Source organism: Theropithecus gelada, chromosome 9 (assembly GCF_003255815.1).
Source record: "Theropithecus gelada isolate Dixy chromosome 9, Tgel_1.0, whole genome shotgun sequence".
Lineage (NCBI taxonomy): Eukaryota > Metazoa > Chordata > Mammalia > Primates > Cercopithecidae > Theropithecus > Theropithecus gelada.
Window position 1 is genome coordinate 61,503,339 of NC_037677.1, and position 23,153 is coordinate 61,526,491.

Genomic DNA, 23,153 nt, shown 5'->3' on the forward strand with positions numbered 1-23,153 from the left:
GTTGTTATTATTATCATGATTGTTAATGGTGGAATAATATTATGGAAACAGACTTGTAACCAGAACAGACCTAATATAGCTCTGTATCCTAGTAGCAAAGATTGTTATGGAAACCTAAGTGAAAGGTGTACAGTAATAAACTTTGTGTAGGGTCTTATTGTTCTAATCAGGTCCAACACTGGTTGAGACCATTTTGGAAATCGTGTAGAAAGTAAATTATGCTGTTTCAGCAGGGGGCAAAGCCTCACTCTTCACTCTAAGTAGCCTAGCATTCAAAAGAATTCCTCTTTCAGGCTGGTGCAGTGGCTCACGCCTGTAATCCCAGCACTTTGGGAGGCCGAGGCGGGTGGATCACTTGAGGTCAGGAGTTCAAGACCAGCCTGGCCAACATGGTGAAACCCCGTCTCTACTAAAAATACAAAAATTAGCCGGGGGTGGTGGTGTGCTCCTGTAATCCCAGCTGCTTGGGAGACTGAGGCACGAGAATCACTTAAACCTGGGAGGTGAAGGCTGCGGTGAGCCAAGATCGTGCCATTGCACTCTAGCCTGGGCAATAGAGCGAGACTCAGTCTCCAAAAAAAACCTCAAAAAAACAGAATTCATCTTTCAGAACCTTTCTATGGAAACAGGTTATGAGTTAGAATAAACGCAGGATGCCATAAAGCTTTCCAGAACAGCTAGTTTTTAAAGTTGCCCTGAAGCCTACATTTGAGAGGAGACAAATAAGTTTACAAGAGAATCGCTTGACATCATATTCTGTGTAGCATGTTTCACTTAAAGCAAGCTTGTTTTTGACTAGTTTGTCCCGTATGCTTTGACATGATTGGCAGATGAAGATTGAACAAGCTGAGAGCTCTTTCTAGAAAGACGGGCCCTGAGAGTCTGGTAAGGCCTAAGTGAGCACGTCCAAGGCTGCAGCCCAGCTTGCCTCAGCAGTGGCCCGAGCACAGGTGCATGGCCTCTGTGGTGTCAGCGCATGTACTTTAACAAGCACTCTCAGTCACTCTGCAAAAAGCCAGTACTCTGAAAGTAACTATACCAGGATAAAAAGACAGAGAAACCTCAAGCATTACAGGGTATACTTTGTTTGGTACAATGTATTTAACCTTAGTTGTAGGAGGTGATATTAACCATAATTTGCTAGAATAACTCATTCAGTCATTTAAATGATCTGGGCACGTGCATGGAACTCACAGGACAGTAAGACTACAAGATCCTGATAAAGCTGAAGTTGTAAGCAGGTCTGTGTCAGCTCTGTAATTGTGGAGAGACGGAATGGGGATACTGCTTTAATTCGTGTATGGGAGCATACTGACTTGGCTCTTACCAAATGTTTTCCTATTTCTATTAATTTGGACTGTATTCCTCCTGATATTGTGATGCCGCTTCCTCCGTCACTGCCTCCTTTCCTTTTCGTTGCACTTTAAACATTGGCTTCCACCTGCACTCTACCCTTTTCTTGACCTCCTCACTCCAGTTCTGCATGGGCAACTTCATTTCAGGTTCTTTGCAGCTAGCCACTTGTATGCCCGTAAATCCCAGCTTAGACCTCTCTCTGCTGAGCTTTAGACCCATATTTCCAACTGTCTCCTGAACATCTTCATCTGCATAAGCTGAGACCCCTTGAATTTAGCAGATCCCATCCAAACTCATTTTATTTCTCAAACTTTTTACATCTATTTGCTCTCTTTCTTCATGCCATGCAAGCTACACAGTAGTCTGAGCCCGTCATGCTGTCATTTCTTTTCACTCTCAACTCATGACAGCTAACTAATCATTAAGTTCTATAATTTCTGCCTTCTTCAGGTATCTCAAATGTGTTCCCTCCTCTCCATTACCACTGCTATCACCGCAGTTCACATTTTCAGCATTTATAAGAGCTTCTGATCATCTCTGAAGCTGGCATTTATTTTCCAACTCATTCTTCACACAGTAGCTGGAGAAGTCCTTTATAATTGCTTGATTGTGTCACTCTCCTGCTTAAAACCTTCAGTGGCTTCATATTTTCTGCCATTGTTACATTCTCAAGTATCTACAGGAATTAGGCAAATAACATATATGAGTGAAGTGGGCCAAGTGTGACACAATAAGGAGAATAAGAGAGGACATTTCTGCTGAAGAGATTTATAATCAGAATTTTTAAAAAACCAGCTGGGTGCTGTGGCTCACACCTATAATCCTAGCACTTTGGGGGGCTGAGGCAGGAGGATCATTTGAGGCCAGGAGTTTAAGACCAGCCTGGGCAATGGTGAGACCATATCTCCACAAAACATAGAAAAATTATCCAGGCTTGGTGGCATGCGCCTGTAGTCCTAGCTATTCCAGAGGCTGAGGCAGGATTGCTTGAGCCCAGAAGTTTGAGGTTGCATTGAGCTATGACTGGGCCACTGCATTCTAGCCTAGGTAATAGAACAAGACCCTGTCCCAAAAACCAAAAACCCATGACAAACCTATCTGAGAGTTTAATGTTGCCTGTGGATCTTTCATTTACTACAGTCAAGCCTAAACTCCTGAGCATAACATAGGCAGTGTTTCTGTGATATTGGTTATCTCCTTGAGATGATCAACTTGGAATGTTCAGCTTTTGCAGAGACTGACACAACTAGTGAGTCTTGTTTTGTTGCTTAGTTTTTAGGTCAAATCATGTCAGCATGAAGACTCTGTGTTTTTCATTCTAAGTACCTCTATGTTCAAATTAGAGGCCGTGGAACATAAAGAAAGTTTATAGGCTTTGGAGTCAGTGGTGACTTAAGTTCAATTCCCAGTTCTGCCAAAAAGGAGCTGTGTGATTTTTGAGCCAGCCATTTAACTGCTTTGAGCCCAAATATCCTCCTTTGTTTAAAAAATGAAGAAATGAAAATTTTTAAGATAGAGAGTATGAAGTCAAATAATAAACACCTCCAATTATCTAGCTCAATGCCTGGCACATAGTAACTCCTCAGTAAAATTTAACATTCAGGTAGCAAAAATTTGAGAAGTGATAATAAATATACAAAACTAATTCCCCCAGCTGTATCCTTCCCAGCAGTTGTAGGCTGGGCATGGTGGCTCACGCCTGTAATCCCAGGACTTTGAGAGGCCAAGGTGGGAGAATCACTTGCAGCCAGGAGTTCAAGACCAGCCTAGCTGACATGGTGAAACCCTGTCTGTATGTGGCCTAAAGGAAAGCAAACCTATTGGAAGTCAATGTCAAGTGGAGCAGACAATTGGAAGCTGACACACACATGATTCACCCACGCAACTAAAAACCAGGAGTTTCCAGCCTAGCTGCCTAGCTCTCTGAAAATGGAATTTGAACCCAGAAAGTGTTACTGTTGACAAATTCATGAGCAGGATGGGAATATGGCCTCTCTAACAGTTATGCATAATATACAAAGTTCATTTTACTTTCTTCTCTGCATAAAATCTTTACTTTTTTCATGTAAATGATAGTAACTGAAATTTTAATTCAACAGTATAAGGACACGTAGAATATTTATTTTGGTTTATTCTTGAGAGCTCTATACATTTGAAGCACCAAAGGAAGGAAGTAAACAACTTAAGTTTTCTTTACCAGAACATTTAGTATGGGAAGGGAGGAGGGCTATTGAGTTTATGTTTTATTCCAATGCACAGAGTATATTAAAGATATTATGACTTATCTAGGAACACTAAAGAAGCCTTGAAAAGCTTTCATCATTAAGGGAAAGCTTTGTCAAGCTTTGCATTTTTTCATTTTGGTATTTAAACTTCAGCTTAATTTTACCATTTAAGTATACTTAGTAATTTGTATATGCAGCTGACATGATTGAAATAGGGGGCTGAGGCCAGACGCGGTGGCTCATACCTGTAACCCCAGCACTTTGGGGAGGCCAAGGCGAGTGGATCACTTGAGGTCAGGAGTTCAAGACCAGCCTGGTCAACATGGTGAAACCCCATCTCTGTTAAAAATACAAAAATTAGCCAGGACTGGTTGTGCACGCCTATAATCCTAGCTACTCAGATGGCTGAGGCATGAGAATCACTTGAACCCTGGAGGCAGAGGTTGCAGTGAACCAAGTTGGCACTATTGCACTCCAGCTTGGGCAAGAGAATGAAACTGTGTCTCAAAAAAATAAAAAAGAAATAGGGGGCTGAGTACCTTACGGTACACTTTTCTGCCTTACCATAGAGCTGTAGTGATAATGAATAAACTAATAAAAGAAGCCAACTTGAAATTATCCATGTTGGCAGGGTGACATGCCCAGAACTCCTGACTGTAATTACAATAAAGAGACTAGAAAGAACAAAGTAGAAAGCTGGCTTGTTGTGAGGGCAAGACTAAGAGGTAGTGTTTCAACTTCTTACTTTGCAGCAATATGTCTCACCCTAGACACACTTTCTTGTCCAGGTAAGTAATACCATATTCAAACAACAGAACAACATTAATATTATACAGCTAAGAAGATGGTGTCTCTGAAAGCAAAGCTAAACCATTTAAGACAAAGAACGTTGAAACAAAAAGATAGACAAGTGCCATCTTTCTGGCCATAGTACTACTCTTCTTTGGTTTCAAGGAGTAAAAGGGTGATCTCAATAAATGCGGTATCATTTTCCATTTACTGAGACTTTGACTCAGTCACTTTTACGGTGACTTTGATACTACATTATAGTGCTTAGCCTTTTGTTTTTCTTTAAAAAGGGATTTATTTTTGGTCAATGCCGTCTAAATATCTTTTTTCTCTCCTCTGCAGCTCCTCAGAGAAATTTTGAAATTGCCTTCAAGATGTTTGATTTGAATGGAGATGGAGAAGTAGATATGGAGGAGTTTGAACAGGTAAGTTGTCCTGGAGAGTTCCTTTAAATATATTAATACTTAAAATATATGTTCATGTGCCTTGGAGTTACCTTAGCCCTGGTCAGTATACTCAGAGGCTATTCCAATTTTTGAAGTACCTAAAATGTCATTTCTCAAAATTATTCTTTGAACAGGTGGGTTGGTTTTGTTTGTTTGTTTTCACTCTAAATGTAATTAATTATTTGAACATACCATTAAGGTCATGGTTGCTCTGATTCCCCAACATAAATTAGGTGATAATGCCTCTAGCTGGGAAGCTAAATTATGGCAATTCAACATATACCAAAAAGCTGCTATGTGCTAGGCAGTTCCAGAATACAAGGACTACATATTTTCTTAAAGGATTTTTTTTTTTTTTTTTTTTCCTTTTTTTTGAGATGGAGCCTTGCTCTGTCACCCAGGCTGGAGTGCAGTGGCCGGATCTCAGCTCACTGCAACCTCCCGGGTTTTACGCCATTCTCCTGCGTCAGCCTCCCGAGTAGCTGGGACTACAAGCGCCCACCACCTCGCCCGGCTAGTTTTTTGTATTTTTTTTAGTAGAGACGGGGTTTCACCGTGTTAGCCAGGATGGTCTCGATCTCCTGACCTCGTGATCCGCCCGTCTCGGCCTCCCAAAGTGCTGGGATTACAGGCTTGAGCCACCGCGCTCGGCCACAGGATTTCTATAAGAGAAGGAAAAATGGTACCATACCTTTGACTACAGTAGGTGACAATTTCTTCTAAATCCCAGGAATAGATTACATTTCCATAGAACTTCTGCCATTGAGGAGCCATGGTACTTCTCCAGATACAGTTGTTATGATTGCCAGATGTGGTTTCAAAACAGAAAAACTGTATGTATAGGAAAAAGCATTTTTTGTATTCTCAAAATGAGGAAGAGGGCAAATATTCCAGGAAGTGGGAGAAAGTATCAGGTACATTATGTAAGGTAAGAAACTGGGCTGGGCATGATCACTTGTGCTTATAATCCCAGCACTTTGGAAGGTGGAGGTGTGGGGGGACCACTTGAGGCTAGTTTGAAACCAACCTGGGCAACAGAATGAGACCCTCTCTCTACAGGGGAAAAAAAAAATTAGCTGGGATTGGTGGTATGTGCGTATAGTCCTAGCTACTCTGGAGGCTGTGGTGGGAGGATCACCTTAGCGGAGGAATTTGAAGTTGCAGTGGGCTATGATTGTGCCATTGCACCCCAGCCTGTATGACAGAGCAAGACCGTCTTTTTTTTTTTTTTTTTTTTTTGAGATGGAGTCTTGCTCTGTCACCTGGGCTGGAGTGCAGGGGTGCAGTCTCGGCTCACTGCAATCTCCACCTCCCTGGTTCAAGTGATTCTCCTGCCTCAACCTCCTGAGTAGCTGGGATCATAGGCACCCCCACCACACCCGGCTACTTTTTGTGGTTTTAGTAGAGATGGGGTTTCACGATGTTGGCCAGGCTGGTCTCAAACTCCTGTCCTCAGGTGATCCACCCACCTCTGCCTCCCAAAGTGCTGAGATTGTAGGCGTGAGCCATTGCGCCCAGCCGTGAGAGAGTTTTTGAGTCTCAAAAACAAATATTCATCCTTTTCTGAACAGAGATTTTCTAAGAGGATCCCAATTGTAAAGTTGTCAGGCTGCCTGTGTTAGAACCCTAATTCTACTACTTGCCAGCCATTTGACCTTGAGCAAGTTATTTAATTCTGTGTGCTTCAATCTTGTTTGTAAAACAAGGATAATAATAGGACCTATAAGATTATTGTAGGCTGGGTGCGGTGGCTCATGCCTGCAATCCCAGGACTTTGGGAGACCAAGGTGGGAGGATGACTTGAGGTCAGGAGTTCAAGACCAGCCTGGCCGACATGGTAAAACCCCGTCTCTATTAAAATACAAAAAATTAGCCAGGCATGATGGTGTGCACCTGTAGTCCCAGCTACTCAGGAAGCTGAGACACGAGAATTGCTTGAACCCAGGAGGTAGAGGTTGCAGTGAGCTAATTTCATACCACTGCACTCCAGCCTGGGTGACAGAGACTCTGTCTCAAAAAAAAAAAAAAAATTGTTGTAAACATTAAAAGAGAGAATTATAATACAGAGTAGGCAAATAGTAAACAATAGTTATGATTCTTACTTTTCTATGTTTATGTTTTTTCACTTCCTAATATTTTTCTGGATGTGGGTTTGATTCTGTATTAGGTTCAGAGCATCATTCGCTCCCAAACCAGTATGGGTATGCGCCACAGAGATCGTCCGACTACTGGCAACACCCTCAAGTCTGGCTTGTGTTCAGCCCTCACAACCTACTTTTTTGGAGCTGATCTGAAGGGAAAGCTGACAATCAAAAACTTCCTCGAATTTCAGCGTAAACTTCAGCATGATGTTCTGAAGCTCGAGGTAGGTCTTCCTTAGACTTAGCAGATCCACCACGTGTGGAGCTGATGGGCAGGAGGGCCTATGCTATAGACATTCTTTCCATTTCCCTCTAGCTGTGAGAACTGATTGGTTTGGAGCTTATCAGTGATTTATAAACTGACAGCAGATAGGAAACAATATGTTCCGTGAAAATGTCATGAAGTGAAGTGTTTCTTCGAAACACTTGGTTTTCAATCGGAAACCAAAAACCTCTAAATTGAAAATCTTAGCTGTCTTTGTATGCTCAGTTTGTGGAGAAAGAAACTCAGGGGTCACAGCAGTTCTCAATCTGAGCATATATTCCTGCTTTTTTGTTTATCACGTGGAAGACACCAGAAATTGGAGATGAAGAAGGATGGATAATTGCAAAGGTAGTAAGAGCTGGAAACACAAAATGTCAGAATAAAAATATGTGTGCTTAATATAAAATGTATGTGCTTAACCAGGCACAGTGGCACACACCTGTAGTCCCAACTACCTGGGAGGCTAAGGTAGGAGAATCGCTTGAGCCCGGGAGTTTGAGAGCAGCCTGGGCAACACAGTGAGATCCTGTCTCTTTAATTATTTAAGGCAATGTTGCTGAGAGTTGCAAAGGTATCTTACTGTGTTTGGGGATTTACAAGTTTACTTTTCCATTTAAAGTTTAGACCATCTTGCTATTCTGGATATTTATTCCATTCAAAACATTCATCAACTGCCTTCTATATGTATTTTTTTGTCTGGAGACAAAAAATCTAGTCTCTAATTTCTTGACATTTTAAAAAATTCCCTTACACTGGTGTTTCCCAACCTCTTTTTCTTCTTCTTTCTTTTTTCTTTTTTTTTTTTTTTTTTTTTTTGAGGCAGTCTTGCTTTGTCAGCCAGGGTGGAGTGCAGTGGCATGATATGATCTTGGCTCACTGCAACCTCCACATCCCAGGTTCAAGCAATTCTCCTGCCTCAGCCTCCCAAGTAGCTGGGAATTACAGGCATGTGCCACCACACCTGGCTAATTTTGTATTTTTAGTAGAGATGCAGTTTCACCATGTTGGCCAGACTGGTCTTGAACTCCTGACCTCACATGATCCTCCTGCCTTGGCCTCCCATAGTGCTGGGATTACAAGTATGAGCCACCACACCCAGCCTCTCTTTTTCTTTTAACACACGCCCTACCCTAATATTATTTGGAATTTCGAAACATTAAATACTGTAACTAAAACAGGTGAAAATATTGGAGAAAGGTGCTATGTTGTTTTTAAACTATATATGTTACTTCTGTATCTGCTTTCCAATGTTTCCCCAAGGTTCTTATATATGATTTCAGCTTTTCCACCCACTTGTCTCAATTGTGTTGTTTCGTTCAATGTCGTTTTGTTGTAACATCGATGAATGGGAACAAATCGATTTCCCCCTAGAGCCTCTGTCTGTGCGGAGTTCCCTGTCTGCTTGAGTTTCCCTGAGTACTCCAGTTTCCTCTCATATCCCAAAGATGTACATATTCAGTGCACTGGCGTGTCTAAATGGTCCCAGTCTAAGTGAGTGGGTGTGTGCCCTTAGATGGAACGGTATCTTGTCTGGGTTGGGTTCCTGCTTTGCACCCAGAGCAGCCAGGATAGTCTCTGATCATCCTCCATCCTGAACTGGAATAAGCATGTTAGAAAATGAAAGAATGCAAATTATTGTGAAATAAAAACTCATAAAGTAGATGATAAACAATGCAGTTCAAAAGCTCTCAGTGAGCCTGCCATATTGGTTATTGTTTATGTTTGAACTTCATGGTAGGAGGAGGTACTTATTACAATTTTCACTTTGCAAACATTTATTTCTTGATTTAACCCACCACCACTATGACCACCGACATCTAATAATTCACTAAAAATTGGGTGAATGACTATCTTACTTGTTTTTATCAATCTTTCTTAGATCTATATATAGCTCACATTTATTTCAGTGTTTACTACTAGAAGTGTTTTGGGTCTTTATTTAGAATTTTGGTGATGCTTTTGTTTTTATTTTGAGATGGAGTCTTGCTCTCTCTCCCAAGCTGGAGTGCAGTGGCACAGTCTCCGCTTACTGCAGCCTCCACCTCCCAGGTTCAAGCGATTCTCCTGCCTCAGCCTCCTGAGTAGCTGGGATCACAGGCGTGCCCCACCATGCCCAGCTAATTTTTGTATTTTTAGTACAGTCGGGGCTTTACCATGTTGGCCAGGCTGGACTTGAACTCTCAGCCTCAGGTGATCTGCCCATCTCGGCCTCCCAAAGTGCTGGGATTACAGGTGTGAGCCACCATGCCCAGCCATGGTGATGTTTTTGTGACCAGAAATATGCCATAGGAAATTAACTCTCATCTTTATCAATTAGCCTGTGGTAAAATTGGTTTTGTTATGCATTGTTTCACTTAAAGTCTAAGGTCAGTAAATGTTTGCCATGTTGAAAAGCTTTGCAGCTTCCCTATTCCTTTTTTTCTTTTTTATTTTTCTTAAGTAAATATTGTATAGGATTTTCTTTTATTCAGTACCTTTACATGAACCAAACACAGCTTCCCTATTCTAACTTCCTTTGCACAGCTGGATAGATAGCTTTCTCTGTCTAGTGAAAAGCTCAAGGCTAAGTAAGTATCAGGAAAGGTTAAGTGCTTAGACTTTAAAGGGTTTTTTCTTCATTGCATGCAGAAGAATGTGACACATCAGCCTAGAAAATCACTTGAAAAGATTTCAACAATAATAGAAGCAAAAGACATTATCTGGTCAGCTCTCAGTAAACCAGAAAATTAGTCATAAATTAATCGTAATACCTCAGTTTCTAAATATTCTAGTTAGTGAAGTTTTCCTTTTGTCTAGTTGTACATAGAGGGCTCTATCTTCAGAATAACCACAGTACTGTTGTTTTTTGCCAGCTACCTTGCCACAGTAAACTGTAGCAGATCATGGAGTTCAAAATATAACTTCACAGAATGAAGAAAATGTATGTCCAATAGCATTTAAGTGTTATGCTTCCAGAGCTTTATTTGGAAATAGTAACATTACTATTTTTACCCTAGGGAAAATAGATACTTCTGAGGCAGTGAATTTTATTTTGTTCACTGATTTATATTGGGTATTTTTATATATAAAATATACTAGATATGTTACAATATACACACACACACACACAAAGGCATAGTGCTTACCTTTGTGAAGTTTACATTCTTATGAGAATATTCCAATATACTCCTCAGAGTATAGAAGAAAGAAGTAGACCTCATCTAACAATGTTTGTATAAGGGTTAGTATGTACTAGGGTTCAAGTCATATGCCTTGCCTCCCTAGTACGCATATATACCCAGACTGGTCTTCTTTGGGAGTATTTGTAACATAATCTGGGAATGTAAGTGATTTACCTTATTAATAATATAATTACAATTAAACAGAGTGTAGGGCCAAAAAAATGTAGTTAAAGAAGCACAAGCTAGGGTAATACTTTTAGCAAAAACAAAAACAAAAAAAGAGAAAAATAAATAAATAAAAACAAACAAAAAAACTTTTAGCAAAAACAATACAGGGTCAACCAGAGGGCTGAGCAGGTGCCAGCCTGACCACAATCTAAACCATCACTTATTCCTAGAAACACAAATGAGGGCCAGGCACGGTGGCTCAAGCCTGTAATCCCAGCACTTTGGGAGGCCGAGACGGGTGGATCACGAGGTCAGGAGATCGAGACCATCCTGGCTAACACGGTGAAACCCCGTCTCTACTAAAAAATACAAAAAACTAGCCGGGCGAAGTGGCTGAGGCAGGAGAATGGCGTAAACCCGGGAGGCGGAGCTTGCAGTGAGCTGAGATCCGGCCACTGCACTCCAGCCTGGGTGACAGAGCAAGACTCCGTCTCAAAAAAAAAAAGAAACACAATTGAGACCCTAGAGAAACAGAGCATAGGACTTTTGTCTTGCATACTGAAATGTATAGAGTTGAAAGCCCACTAACATATTGCGTAGAAGGCTGGGCACGGGTGGCACATGCCTGTAATCCCAGCACTTTGGGAGGTGAGGTGGGTGGATCATGAGGTCAGGAGATTGAGACCATCCTGGCCAACGTGGTGAAACCCCATCTCTACTAATAATACAAAAAACTAGCCGGGCATAGTGGCGCCTGCCTGTAGTCCCAGATACTCAGGAGGATGAGGCAGGGGAATCGTGAACCAACAAGGTGGAGGTTGCAGTAAGATTGTGCCACTGCACTCCAGCCTGATGATAGAGCGAGATTCCGTCTCAAAAAAAAAAAAACCATATTGCGTAGAATGTCCATGAGGGAAAATATTATAAAGCAGATTAGGAGTTTCATACATATGTTCCTACACATGGCCTACACCCAAATGCAGAAGAAAAGAGATGTAAAAGACAGTCGTATCTAAGATACTCTAGAAGGCTCTCTTTTGTTTGACGTTGATGTGGGACTATTTGTAGACTTTGGGCCAAGATGTGCCAAGACTGTTCCTGTTTGTCAGTCAGCAGTTCCTCATGTGAGGAGACCAATAGACTCTTGTGAAAGAATGCCACCTAACATGTAGTAAGTGTTCTGTAAGTGGCTAGTAATACTGAATCCATTCTTTCCATATCATGGCATAAGTCTAGTGCTATGGTTTCATTATACACCACCCCCAACCAAAGTTCATGTATTGGAAATTTAATTGCTGTTATATCACTGTTAAGAGGCAGGGCCTTTAAGAGGTGATTAGGTCATGAGGGCTCTGCTATCATAAATGCATTAATGTTATTATCATGAAAGTGGCTATTACTGTGGTAGTGGGCTCCTGGTAAAAGGATAAGTTTGGCCCCCATTTACCCTCTGTCTTACATGCTTGCTTGCCCATCCACCATGAAAGGACCCCTGCCAGATATTGGTGCCATGCTCTTGGACTTCCCAGCCTGCAAGACCAAGAGCCAGATAAACTTATTCTTTATCAATTATCCAATCGGTGGTATTCTTTTATACCAGCAGAAAATGGACCAAGACGTCCAGTAGAAAAGTACCTTCTTATTGATGACCTCCTTATGTAAAATTTCATCAGTCAGTACTGTGTCTTCCCAACTACATTTGTACTTCTTTGAGGAAGCGTAACTAGCAGCAAGAGTATAGGCTTTAGTGCTAATGAGGTCTTGGTTAAAATTGTGATTCCACCACTTACTGGCTATGTGACATTTGACGGGTTATTTATTCTTTCAGAGCCTGGCTCCTCATTTGTAAAACAGGGCAATGGTTAAGTGAGATGATGTTTGTAATGGGCTGAATTGTATCCCCTCAAAATTCCAAAATTCCTATGTTGATGTCCCAACTCCCAGTATCTCAGAATATGACTTTACTTGGAGATAAGGTCTTTAAAGAGGTGATTGCGTTAAATGAGGGGTGAGAGTGGGCCCTAATCCAACCTGATTGGTGTCCTTATAAGAAGAAGAAATTTGGGCACAACAAAAAGACCCAAGAGACAATCACGTGAAGAGGCAGGCAGAGGGCAGTCATCTGTATGCTAAGGAGAGAAGCCTCAGAGGAAACCAACCCTGCTGGCCCCTTGAACTTACACTTGTATAGCCTCCAGAACCTATGAGAAAAAGTCCCAGTCTGTAGTATTTTGCTATGGGAGCCTTAGCAAACTAATAAAGTATTTCATACCTAACACCACCTGGCATGCACTGTGCCTTTAATAAGTGTGTTCACCTTCCCATTGATACCCACTGCCACCTAGCACGGTGGCGGGCATATAAATAGGTCATCTCACGTGGGTGATGGAAAGGCCTTACTTTCATTTTGAAATTGTTTTCTGATAAAACATCTGGAAAATGGCAGCAATTTTTGTTTTTATGAAACACTTTTAATTTTACTTTTCTAAGGTTAGGTAATTTCTCCACTCATTGAGTATGAAATATAATCTCATCATCACAGCCAAGAGGAAAAAGAAATGATTCATAGTATCTTAATAACTTTTGTATGGGTTTTATAATTCCACCATTCTTTCTATCCATCTCTCACTAGTTTCATTTCATTACTTACCTACTTTAAAACTTCAGATGCAGGAGATTTATTGTTCCATTTAGTTATTTCTGTCTTTTTCTCATCACAGTAGCTTTGAAAGTGAAGAGAGTGCTATTTATCTGTCAAACTTAATTTCCAGAGGGGTCAGAGAAAAGGGATAAGTTCATGATCATTTATTGAGTACCTACTATGAGCCAGGCACTTTATATGCCTTCTTTATTTTAATTCTCAACAACCCTGTCAGGTTTAGTGATATTTTACCCATGTTCTGGATGTAGAAACTGAAACACAAAGAGGTAAAAGTCACAGGACTATTATATGGGAGAAGTAGGATTCCAACTCGGGTCTACTTCACACTGTCTTTCAGACTGAACTATTTACACTATTTCTGTTCTTTGTCTGATTAAGTTATTAATTTTAGTCTGAAATGGCATTTCTGTGCCTGATTTATTTGGGACTCTAAAGAAAAATAAAATTTTCTGAATTTTAGAGACAGAAAAAGACCACATTTCTGGAATATGTACAGTCTACCTTCTTCAGAATCATCTTTTACCAGTTTCTTTGCCACTCAAATCTTATGACTGTGAAGAAATACACTGTTCTTTTGTACTTGCAAGATACTACCTAAACTAGCCATTTAATTATATTTAATCAAAAGAATTATTAGCTGCTGGATTTTGTAGCTATTTTAATGCTTTTTTAATTTGGGTCTTTTTTTTTTTCTCATTCTACCCTTTTTTCTTTATTTGGGAACTCAAAAAACAGGCTTAAAAGTGACAAGAATATAGAGTTGGTTTTTAAAATTCTCTTTTAAGGTTATTAAAAATTTCATCTAAGGCTACTGAGAACTGTTGAGTTCCTTGGAGATAGGTGCCAAATCCAATTCCAGTTAATATATTAATTGATTTCTTAATGACTGTAGCAGGTAGGATGTCAGTCAAAACTGAAAGGTATTAGAAAATTATTTGAAAGATTATGGTTAATTTTAATTTGAGAGGGATAAGGGGGGAAAGGAGCTGTCATGTCAAAAAAAGCAAAAACTAATTTGTAGAAGAAAGAAGCAGCCAACTCCAGAATACAAGCCAAGGACACTGAAAAGGTATCATCTAATAGAATTCCAGTCTGTAGGATGATCTTGTTTATAAGTTGGGATTCACGTGCTTATCAAATAACCAATAAAATTGTTACGTTTTGGCTGGGCACAATGGCTCACACCTGTAATCCCACCACTTTGAGAGGCCAAGGCAGGCAGATCACCTGAGGTCAGGAGTTCGAGACCAGCCTGGTCAACATGGCAAAACCCTGTCTCTGCTAAAAATACAAAATTAGCCAGACGTGGAGGCACATGTCTGTAATTCCAGCTACTGGGGAGGCTGAGGCAGGAGAATCACTTGAACCCAGGAGGCAGAGGTTCCAGTGAGCTGAGATCATGCCATTGCACTCCAGTCTCATGCCATTACACTCCAGGGTGACAAGAGCGAAACTCCATCTCAAAAAAAAAAAAAAAAATTGTTACATTTTAAGAAGCCTGAGTGTCAATTATCTAAAGGTAAATTAGATATGATTCAGAGGATAACAGTAACTGATTTAGGCCAGGCGCGGTGGCTCAAGCCTGTAATCCCAGCACTTTGGGAGGCCGAGACGGGTGGATCACGAGGTCAGGAGATCGAGACCATCCTGGCTAATATGGTGAAACCCCGTCTCTACTAAAAAATACAAAAAACTAGCCGGGCGAGGTGGCGGGCGCCTGTAGTCCCAGCTACTCGGGAGGCTGAGGCAGGAGAATGGCGTAAACCCGGGAGTCAGAGCTTGCAGTGAGCTGAGATCCGGCCACTGCACTCCAGCCTGGGCGACAGAGCGAGACTCCGTCTCAAAAACAAAAAAACAAAAAAAAACAGTAACTGATTTATATTTCAGTCACTGTTTATATTTCAGTCTTCAAGAAAAAAATATTGAAGTTAACTAGATTTGTTCAATCAGAAAGAAAAAGGGAAATATAAAGAACTATGATAATTATTCTCATCTGTCAGTAAGAATAGAGACAAGGCCAGGTGCAGTGGCTCACGTCTGTAATCTCAGCACTTTGGGAGGCTGAGGCAGGTGGATCACCTGAGGTCAGGAGTTCGAAACCAGCCTGGCCAACATGGCAAAACCCCATCTCTACTAAAAATACAGAAAATTAGGCCGAGTGCGGTGGCTCATGCCTGTAATCACAGCACTTTGGGAGGCCGAGTGGGTGGATCACCTGAGGTCAGGAGTACAAGACTAGCCTGGCCAACATGGTGAAACCCCATTTCTACTAAAAATACAGAGATCAGCCAGGTGTGGTGGCACGTCCCTGTAATCCCAGCTACTTGGGAGGCTGAGGAATGAGAACTGCTTGAGCCCAGGAGGTGGAGGTTGCAGTGAGCCAAGATCGCACCATTGCACTCCAGTCTCGGCAACAGAGCGCGACTCTGTCTGAAAAAAAAACCAAAAACACAAAACAAAAAAACAGAAAATTAGTCGGGCGTGGTGGCATACACCTATAATGCCAGCTACTCGGGAGGCTGAGGCACAAGCATCACCTGAACCCAGGAGGCGGAGGTTGGAGTGAGCCACGATCACACTGCTGCACTCCAGCCTGGGTGACAGAGTGAGACTTCGTCTAAAAAACAAAACAAAACAAAAAGAGACCAAAAAAAAAAAAAAAAAAGAAGAAGGTATTAAGTTAAATATCAAGGAGATTTTAAAAAATATGTAACTAAACTAAATGATTAAAAGTACCTAAAGAGATTCTAGAGTCACCCACCCTTTAAATCATCAAGTTGACATCTTTCTACCCATCTTTTTAAAGCGCTGAAGTAGAATGAAATCTGTCTGATGCAACAAAGAATTGTATCAAGGGACATGCCTCAGCTCCTTTCCTGGCCAAAATATTACAGAAAAGGAGACGAGAAGGCAAGAAGGCTTTCAAACACTTGCTGGAACTAGAACACTCATTGGCAAAGTAGGTTCTTTTTGCACTGATAGCCCAGTTTTGTTTATTTTGTTTTCTGGGGAAGTGTAAACTAAATGATGAAGCTTGACTCTTGATTTAATTAAATCCAAGAAACAAAATGAGATGTTCAGTGACATTTCCTCTAGTTTTGTACTTCCACTTTGCCTCTACAAAGCAGAATGTGGATAGTTTCTTAGGGATTTTCAGTTTGACTTTTCCAAAAATTGGAAGAGTTTGTAAAGAGTACAGTAGTCCTCCCTTATCTGCAATTTCTCTTTCTGAAGTTTCAGTTACCTGCAGTCAACTGTAGTTCAAAAATATTAAATGGAAAATTCCAGAAATAAACAGTTCATAAGTTTCAGATTGCATGCCTTTCTGAGTAGCGTGATAAAATCTCCTGAGGTCCCACTTGCTCCATGGAGACACGAATGATCTCTTTGTCAGCATATAGAGGCTGTCTGCACTGCCCACTCCGTAGTCACTTAGTAGTCATCTCTGTTACCAGATTGACTGTTGGAGTGCTTGTGTTTAAGTAACCTTTATTTTATTTACTAATGGCCCCAAAGCACAAGAGTAGTGATGCTGGCAATGTAGATGTGCCAAAAGAAGCTGTAAAGTACTTCCTAAAAGGTTGAAAGTTCTCAACTTAATGTAAAGGAAAGGAAAAAATTGTATGCTGTGGTTGCTAATATCTATGCTAAGAATAAATCTCCTAGCTGGGAAATTATGAAGAAGGAAAAAAAAATTATGCTAATTTTGCTGATATATCTCATTATAGCCACCGTGTGTGATAAGTGCTTAGTTAAGATGGAATAGGCTTTAAATGTGTGAGGGAAAGACCTGAACAAAGGCCAGGCGTGGTGGCTCATGTCTGTAATCCCAGTACTTTAGGAGGCTGAGGCAGGAGGATCACCTGGGATCAGGAGTTTGAGACCAGCCTGGCCAACGTGATGAAACCCTGTCTCTACTAAGAATACAAAAATTAGCCAGGTGTGGTGGCGGGTGCCTATAATCCCAGCTACTAGGGAGGCTGAAACAGGAGAATCAATTGAACCAGGGAGGCGGAGGTTGCAGTGAGCCAAGATCGTGCCACTGCACTCCAGCCTGGGTGACAGAGTGAGACTCCATTTCAAAAAAAAAGAAAGACCTGAATAGAAACATGTTCCATGTGATGGCAAATAGGTTCAGTACTATTCTTGGTTACAGGCATCCACTGAGTATCTCAGAATGCATCTCCCAGGGATAAGAATGACTGCCATACTTGTTTCTTTTGGATATTTATAACTTCAATGAGCCAAGTATATGTTTAAAGGTTTAAAAAAAAAAAAAAAAAACACTATGGGCTGGGCATGGTGGCTCATGCCTATAATCCCAGCACTTTTGGAGGCCAAGGTAGGAGGATCACTTGAGGCCAGGAGTTCAAGCCTGGCCAACATGGCAAAACCCTGTCTCTACTAAAAATAGAAAAAAATTAGCCAGGTGTAGTGATGCAAGCCTGTAATCCCAGCTACTTGGGAGGCTGAGGCCTGAGAATCATTTGAACCCAGGAGGTGGAGGGTGCAGTGAGCCAAGATCACACCACTCCACTCCAGCCTGGGTGACAGAGCAAGACTCCATCTCAAAAAGCATTTTTTTTCCTCAGGAGTTTTTATGTCAGTCACCCATGTCTTGATGTCAACATTCTTTGAAACTAATTCTGTTTTCTCTATGTATACACATCATGGGGTAGGTCCAGTATCTTGCCCTGATGAGATCCGGTTAGCTCTCAGGGTGAGCTAGTTTAACGAGAAAATGGATAAAATCCAAAGCCAAACTCTCATTTAATTTCTTGCAATTCCCTTTGTTCTCTACATCTCAAGTTTGCTATCATTTATGGCTTATAGGTTCTCTGGTGGTAAAGTCAAACTGAAAATACTATATAGTTATGTATCACTTAATGATGAATTCTGAGAAATGCATTGTTAGATGATCTCGTCGTTGTGCAAACATCATAGTGTGCATTTACACAAACCTGGATGTTATAGCTTACTATATACCTAGGCTATATGGTATAGCCTATTGGTCCTACGCTACAAACCTATACAGCATGTTACTGTACTGAAATAATTACTGTATTTTGCTAGTACAGTATTTGTAGAAAAACATAAAGCATTTAGTCAACATGTACTGCCTTCTCCTTGTAAAAGTCTGGTGAGGAAATGCTACAGCAAGCATTATTTAACCTAATGTGTATACGTATGTGTGTATGTATACGTGTGTGTGCATGCTCACGCACACGTGTATAAAAGAACTGTAACAATTCTTTTTTTTTTTTTTTTTTTTCTTTTGAGCCAGAGTCTTGCTCTGTCACCCTGGCTAGAGTGCAGTGGTGCAATCTCGGCTCACTGCAACCTCTGCCTCTTGGGTTCAAGTGATTCTCCTGCCTCAGCCTCCTGAGTAGCTGGGATTACAGGCATGTGCCACCACACCTGGCTAATTTTTGTATTTTCAGTAGAGACGAGGTTTCACTATGTTGGCCAGGCTAGTCTTGAACTCCTGACCTCAGATGATCCACCTGCCTCGGCCCCCCAAGGTGCTGGGATAACAGGTGTGAGCCACTGTGCCCGGCCAACAATTCTTTACAAAACAAGGCAATTGTAAAACAATGGTAAGTATTTGTGTAAGTAAACATATCTAAGCATAGAAAAAGCAGAGTAAAAATATGGTATAAAAGATTTTTAAAAATGGTACATCTGTAAAGGCACTTACCATGAATGAGGCTTGCAGGACTTGGAAACTGGTTTGGTTGGGTCAGTGAATGAATGATGATGTGTGTGAAGGTCTAAGACATTGCTGTACCTTACCACAGACTTTATATACACTGTACACTTAGAGTATACTAAATTTATAAAACAAAGTAACTGCATTACAACCTCACAACATCAGTAGGTGATAGGAATTTTTCAGTTCCATGATAATCTTACGAGAATGTCATTATATATACAGTCTGTCATTGACTGAAATGTCCTAATGCAGCACATGACTGTATATGGTAGAATCTCCATGGTTATGTAAATCTCCTTTGTAAATGCAACCTTGATAATATCTTGATAATTATTCCGTAAAAGTGTGCCAGAAAGTACTTTTTTGTTTCATGCTTTTTGGAGAATGGAGGAAAAGTTTTAAGAGTGACACTTTGTAGCTTAAATATATTATGTGGGCAAAAATTTTTAAAGGCATTATCACTTCTGAATCTGACCTTTCAGATGGATCATTAAAAGTGCGGCTGCACGCGGTGGCTCACGCCTGTAATCCCAGCACTTTGGGAGGCCGAGGCAAGCAGATCACCTGAGGTTGGGAGTTCAAGACCAGCCTAACCAACATGGAGAAACCCCATATTTACTAAAAATACAAAATTAGCCGGGCGTGGTGGCACATGCCTGATATCCCAGCTACTCGGGAGGCTGAGGCAGGAGAGTCACTTGAACCTAGAAGGCAGAGGTTGTGGTGAGCCCAGATCATGCCATTGCACTCCAGCCTGGGCAACGAAAGCGAAACCCCATCTCAAAAAAAAAAAAAAAGTGCAGAAGACTCCTAGAGATTGATATTTTTCTTTGATTTGCAGATAGCTTTGCAATTCCAAAGTCAATGATACTTTAGGGATGCCTTTGTAATATTTGTCAATTCCCAGGATTTTCCTGTTATCAGATATCTTTAATGTTACATTCTAAGTTCATTTTAAACTGGCCACAAGATAAAAGGAGCTCATAAATAAGTCGTGAAGGTTTGATTTTTCTCCAGTGGAAGCTTTTCCTCAATCAGTCTTTCATACAGTCTTAGCAACATCTTTTTAGTAGAACCCAGGTGCCTCTCAACTTATGAATGAGCTCTATACCAGAGTATAAAAAGTTCTTAGGTCATTTATTTGGAATTCAGAATGCAGGAATAGTTAAATTTTTAGTCTCACAACAGAATATTCAAGGTACCACAGAAAGGTAATACAGTAAAATGAAAAGTAGTATAGAAGAAGGTGATTACAACTTTATAGTTCAGTGTTTCATCTATGTATAAGTCTGTCAGTCTCAAGCACATGTGTAGCATATATTCAAACAAAAGTTTGAGTACATACTACATAATAAAAATATTAGCTAGCATTTCCTGAGAGCTTACCATAAGTCAGACACTATTCTAAGTGCTTTATGTACAGATGCTCCTTGACTTATGATGATGTTTCAGTAAATCCGTCATAAGTCAGAAATGCACTTAACCAGCTGCTTGGGAGGCTAAGGTGGAAGTATTACCTGAGTCCGAGGAGGTCAAGGCTACAGTGAGCTGTGATTGCCCCACTGCACTCCAGCCTGGGTGACAGAGTGAGACCCTGGCTCAAAAAAAAAAACAGAAGAAAAGAAATACATTTAATACCCCAATAAACCCACCATAAAGTTGAAAAATTGTAAGTTGGGGGCTGTCTGTACATTGTTTCATTTGGTCTTCACAATGCTATGATGTTAGTATTTAACAAATGAGGACATTGAGGCACAAAGAGGCTAAATAACTTGGTCAAAGTCTCACACATGATAAAGGTGGAGCTGAGATTTGATTCCAGGCAGTCTGGCTCCAGAGTCTTTTTTTTTTTTGAGATGGAGTGTTTCACTCATGTTGCCCAGGCTGGAGTGCATGGCATGATCTCAGCTCACTACAACCTCTGCCTCCCTGGTTCAAGCGATTCTCCTGCCTCAGCCTCCCGAGTAACTTGGACTACAGGTGCCCACCACCACACCCGGCTAATTTTGTGTATTTTTAGTAGAGACGTGGTTTCACCATGTTGGCCAGGCTGGTCTCAAACTCCTGACCTCAGGTGATCCTCCTGCCGTGGCCTCCCAAAGTGCTGGGATTACAGGCGTGAGCCACTGTGCCCGGCTCAGATTCTTTTCTTAACTACTAATAATTTACACTAGTTTTCCAGGAACTGTGCTAAATGCTTAAGATACAAGGATGAGAAAAACATTGTTCTGCTTCCAAGAAGCTTATAAAGGTAGGATAAATGAAAGAAATGCTTGCACAGTGCATAGGTAAAGTACAGTTGTAGGGATATGTATATGGTACAATGAGAACATAAACTGGGACCTGTGAATCAGTCTGTGAAGTAAGAGAGTAGAGGACTGCTCAGTTTTCTCAGAGGTGGCATTATTTGAGTCAATTCTAACTCTGAAATTCATTCTGTCTAAAGATCAGGTAGTGGATTTTCATTTGCTCTTTGTTACAGTTGTGGAATACCCAAGAAGAGGCATTAGAGCACTCGGTAAATTCTGGGGCTGGAGCCAAGAGACTGTGATAGAGAAATGACCTTTCTTATCAAGTTTGTCCCAAGCCAGGCTTAAATTGATATATTGTCTAGGTTTTCTCATGCTGGTAAAGAGACTCTGTGCCTCAGGGCCAGGTCTGCAAAGATCATTAAGAATCAGATTAAAATTAGGGAGCAAGACAAGATGAGAGAAAGTTTCTCTAGGTTCTCCCAGACCTCTCTGGGCCTATAGGCAGATCAAATTTGGCCTCTAGATCAGCTTGGACAAAATGATGTCCAGGGTATCTGAGTAGGTCTTTTCATTTTTATCCCTCTTATAGCCATCTTTAGCTGCAGGTGCCTTTTTAGAGTTATGGTCTTTGGAACTTAGGGACTTTTTTTTTTTTTTTTTTTTTTTGAGACGGAGTCTGGCTGTGTTGCCAAGCTGGAGTGCTGTGGTGCAATCTCGGCTCACTGCAACCTCCGCCTCCCAGGTTCACGCCATTCTCCTGCCTCAGCCTCCCGAGTAGCTGGGACTACAGGCGCCCGCCACCTCGCCTGGCTAGTTTTTGTATTTTTTAGTAGAGACAGGGTTTCACTCTGTTAGCCAGGATGGTCTCGATCTCCTGACCTCGTGATCCGCCCGTCTCGGCCTCCCAAAGTGCTGGGATTACAGGCTTGAGCCATTGCACCCGGCCAGGGACATTTTAAAATAAAGAATGATTGCTCATGATGACTGTGCTAATGAGTGGAAAGAAACTTGCTTTTTTTCCTTCTTTTAACCAACTTAGCCTCAGTTAACTAGTAGATGTAATTTTTTTTCTTTCTTAGAAGAAAAAGAGATTTTAAAAAAATAGATCTAGCCTCTGGCTTGCTACCCAGCCTTGGAGGAGTCTAGGAAGTCTCCTAGGAGCCAGTCCTAGCCAATGTCCTAGGAGCCAGAGCCAGCTCTACAGTCATTTGTGAATGAATTATGCATCATGTGCAGCCTTTTGAATTCATACTTTGAGCAAATACCACTTTAAAGGGTATAAATTACATCAGGTTATTATCCTCTGAATTCATTTAACAGCACAGAAATGAATATTTGTCAAATCTCTTTTATTTCTCATTATTTTTCCTATTATTGGATGCCTTTTCTCCCTCCCCACCCATAATCTCTTCATCTGTTTTGTATCAATCTGCTACACATTAACATGAATGTGTTTTTTTATTAAAGCCACATGACTAATGAAATATAAACTAGTTCTGTCATTTCTAAGCATGAGAGAGGGGGGGAGAGAGAGAGAGAGAGAGAGAGCGCGAGCTGTGCAAAATAAAAACAAAAGTACGTTCTAGGTTACAAACTATCTTTTTAAAGAAGTAAAAGTGCATTCTAGGGAAACAGAGCACCAATACAAAGAAGGAAGGAAAAAGATGGTGCTTTGGAGAAACAAAAACAGAATGCAGTAGCCAGGCCATGAAATATTTTGAATGGTGCACTGTAGGTATTTGGACACTTTATCCTACAAGCTATAGGGAACCATTGAAAGGTATGAAGTGAGAAGTGGTATGATCAGATTTGGATTTTTAGAAAGATCACTCTAGCAACACTGTAAAGTATGGATTAGCAAAGAGGGAAAATAGATAGTTATTGCAGTTGTTTAAGGAGAAAATCATAAGGTAGTCTTAGGAAAGGGGAGAGAGAAAAGGGAGTCAATTTGGCAATTGGCAGTTTGGCAATTGGC

At 40.9% G+C, this 23,153-nt stretch overlaps 1 protein-coding gene across 1 annotated transcript in view; it reads left to right on the top strand.

Moving 5' to 3' along the window:
- The window catches only part of MICU1 (mitochondrial calcium uptake 1), a 244,446-nt gene that overhangs the window by 140,911 nt on the left and 80,382 nt on the right, over nt 1–23,153 (top strand). The window contains exons 9-10 of the mRNA XM_025395548.1: nt 4,713–4,795; nt 6,984–7,181. Coding sequence (XP_025251333.1) covers nt 4,713–4,795; nt 6,984–7,181 — 281 coding nt within the window. The remainder of the gene's footprint in view (nt 1–4,712; nt 4,796–6,983; nt 7,182–23,153) is intronic.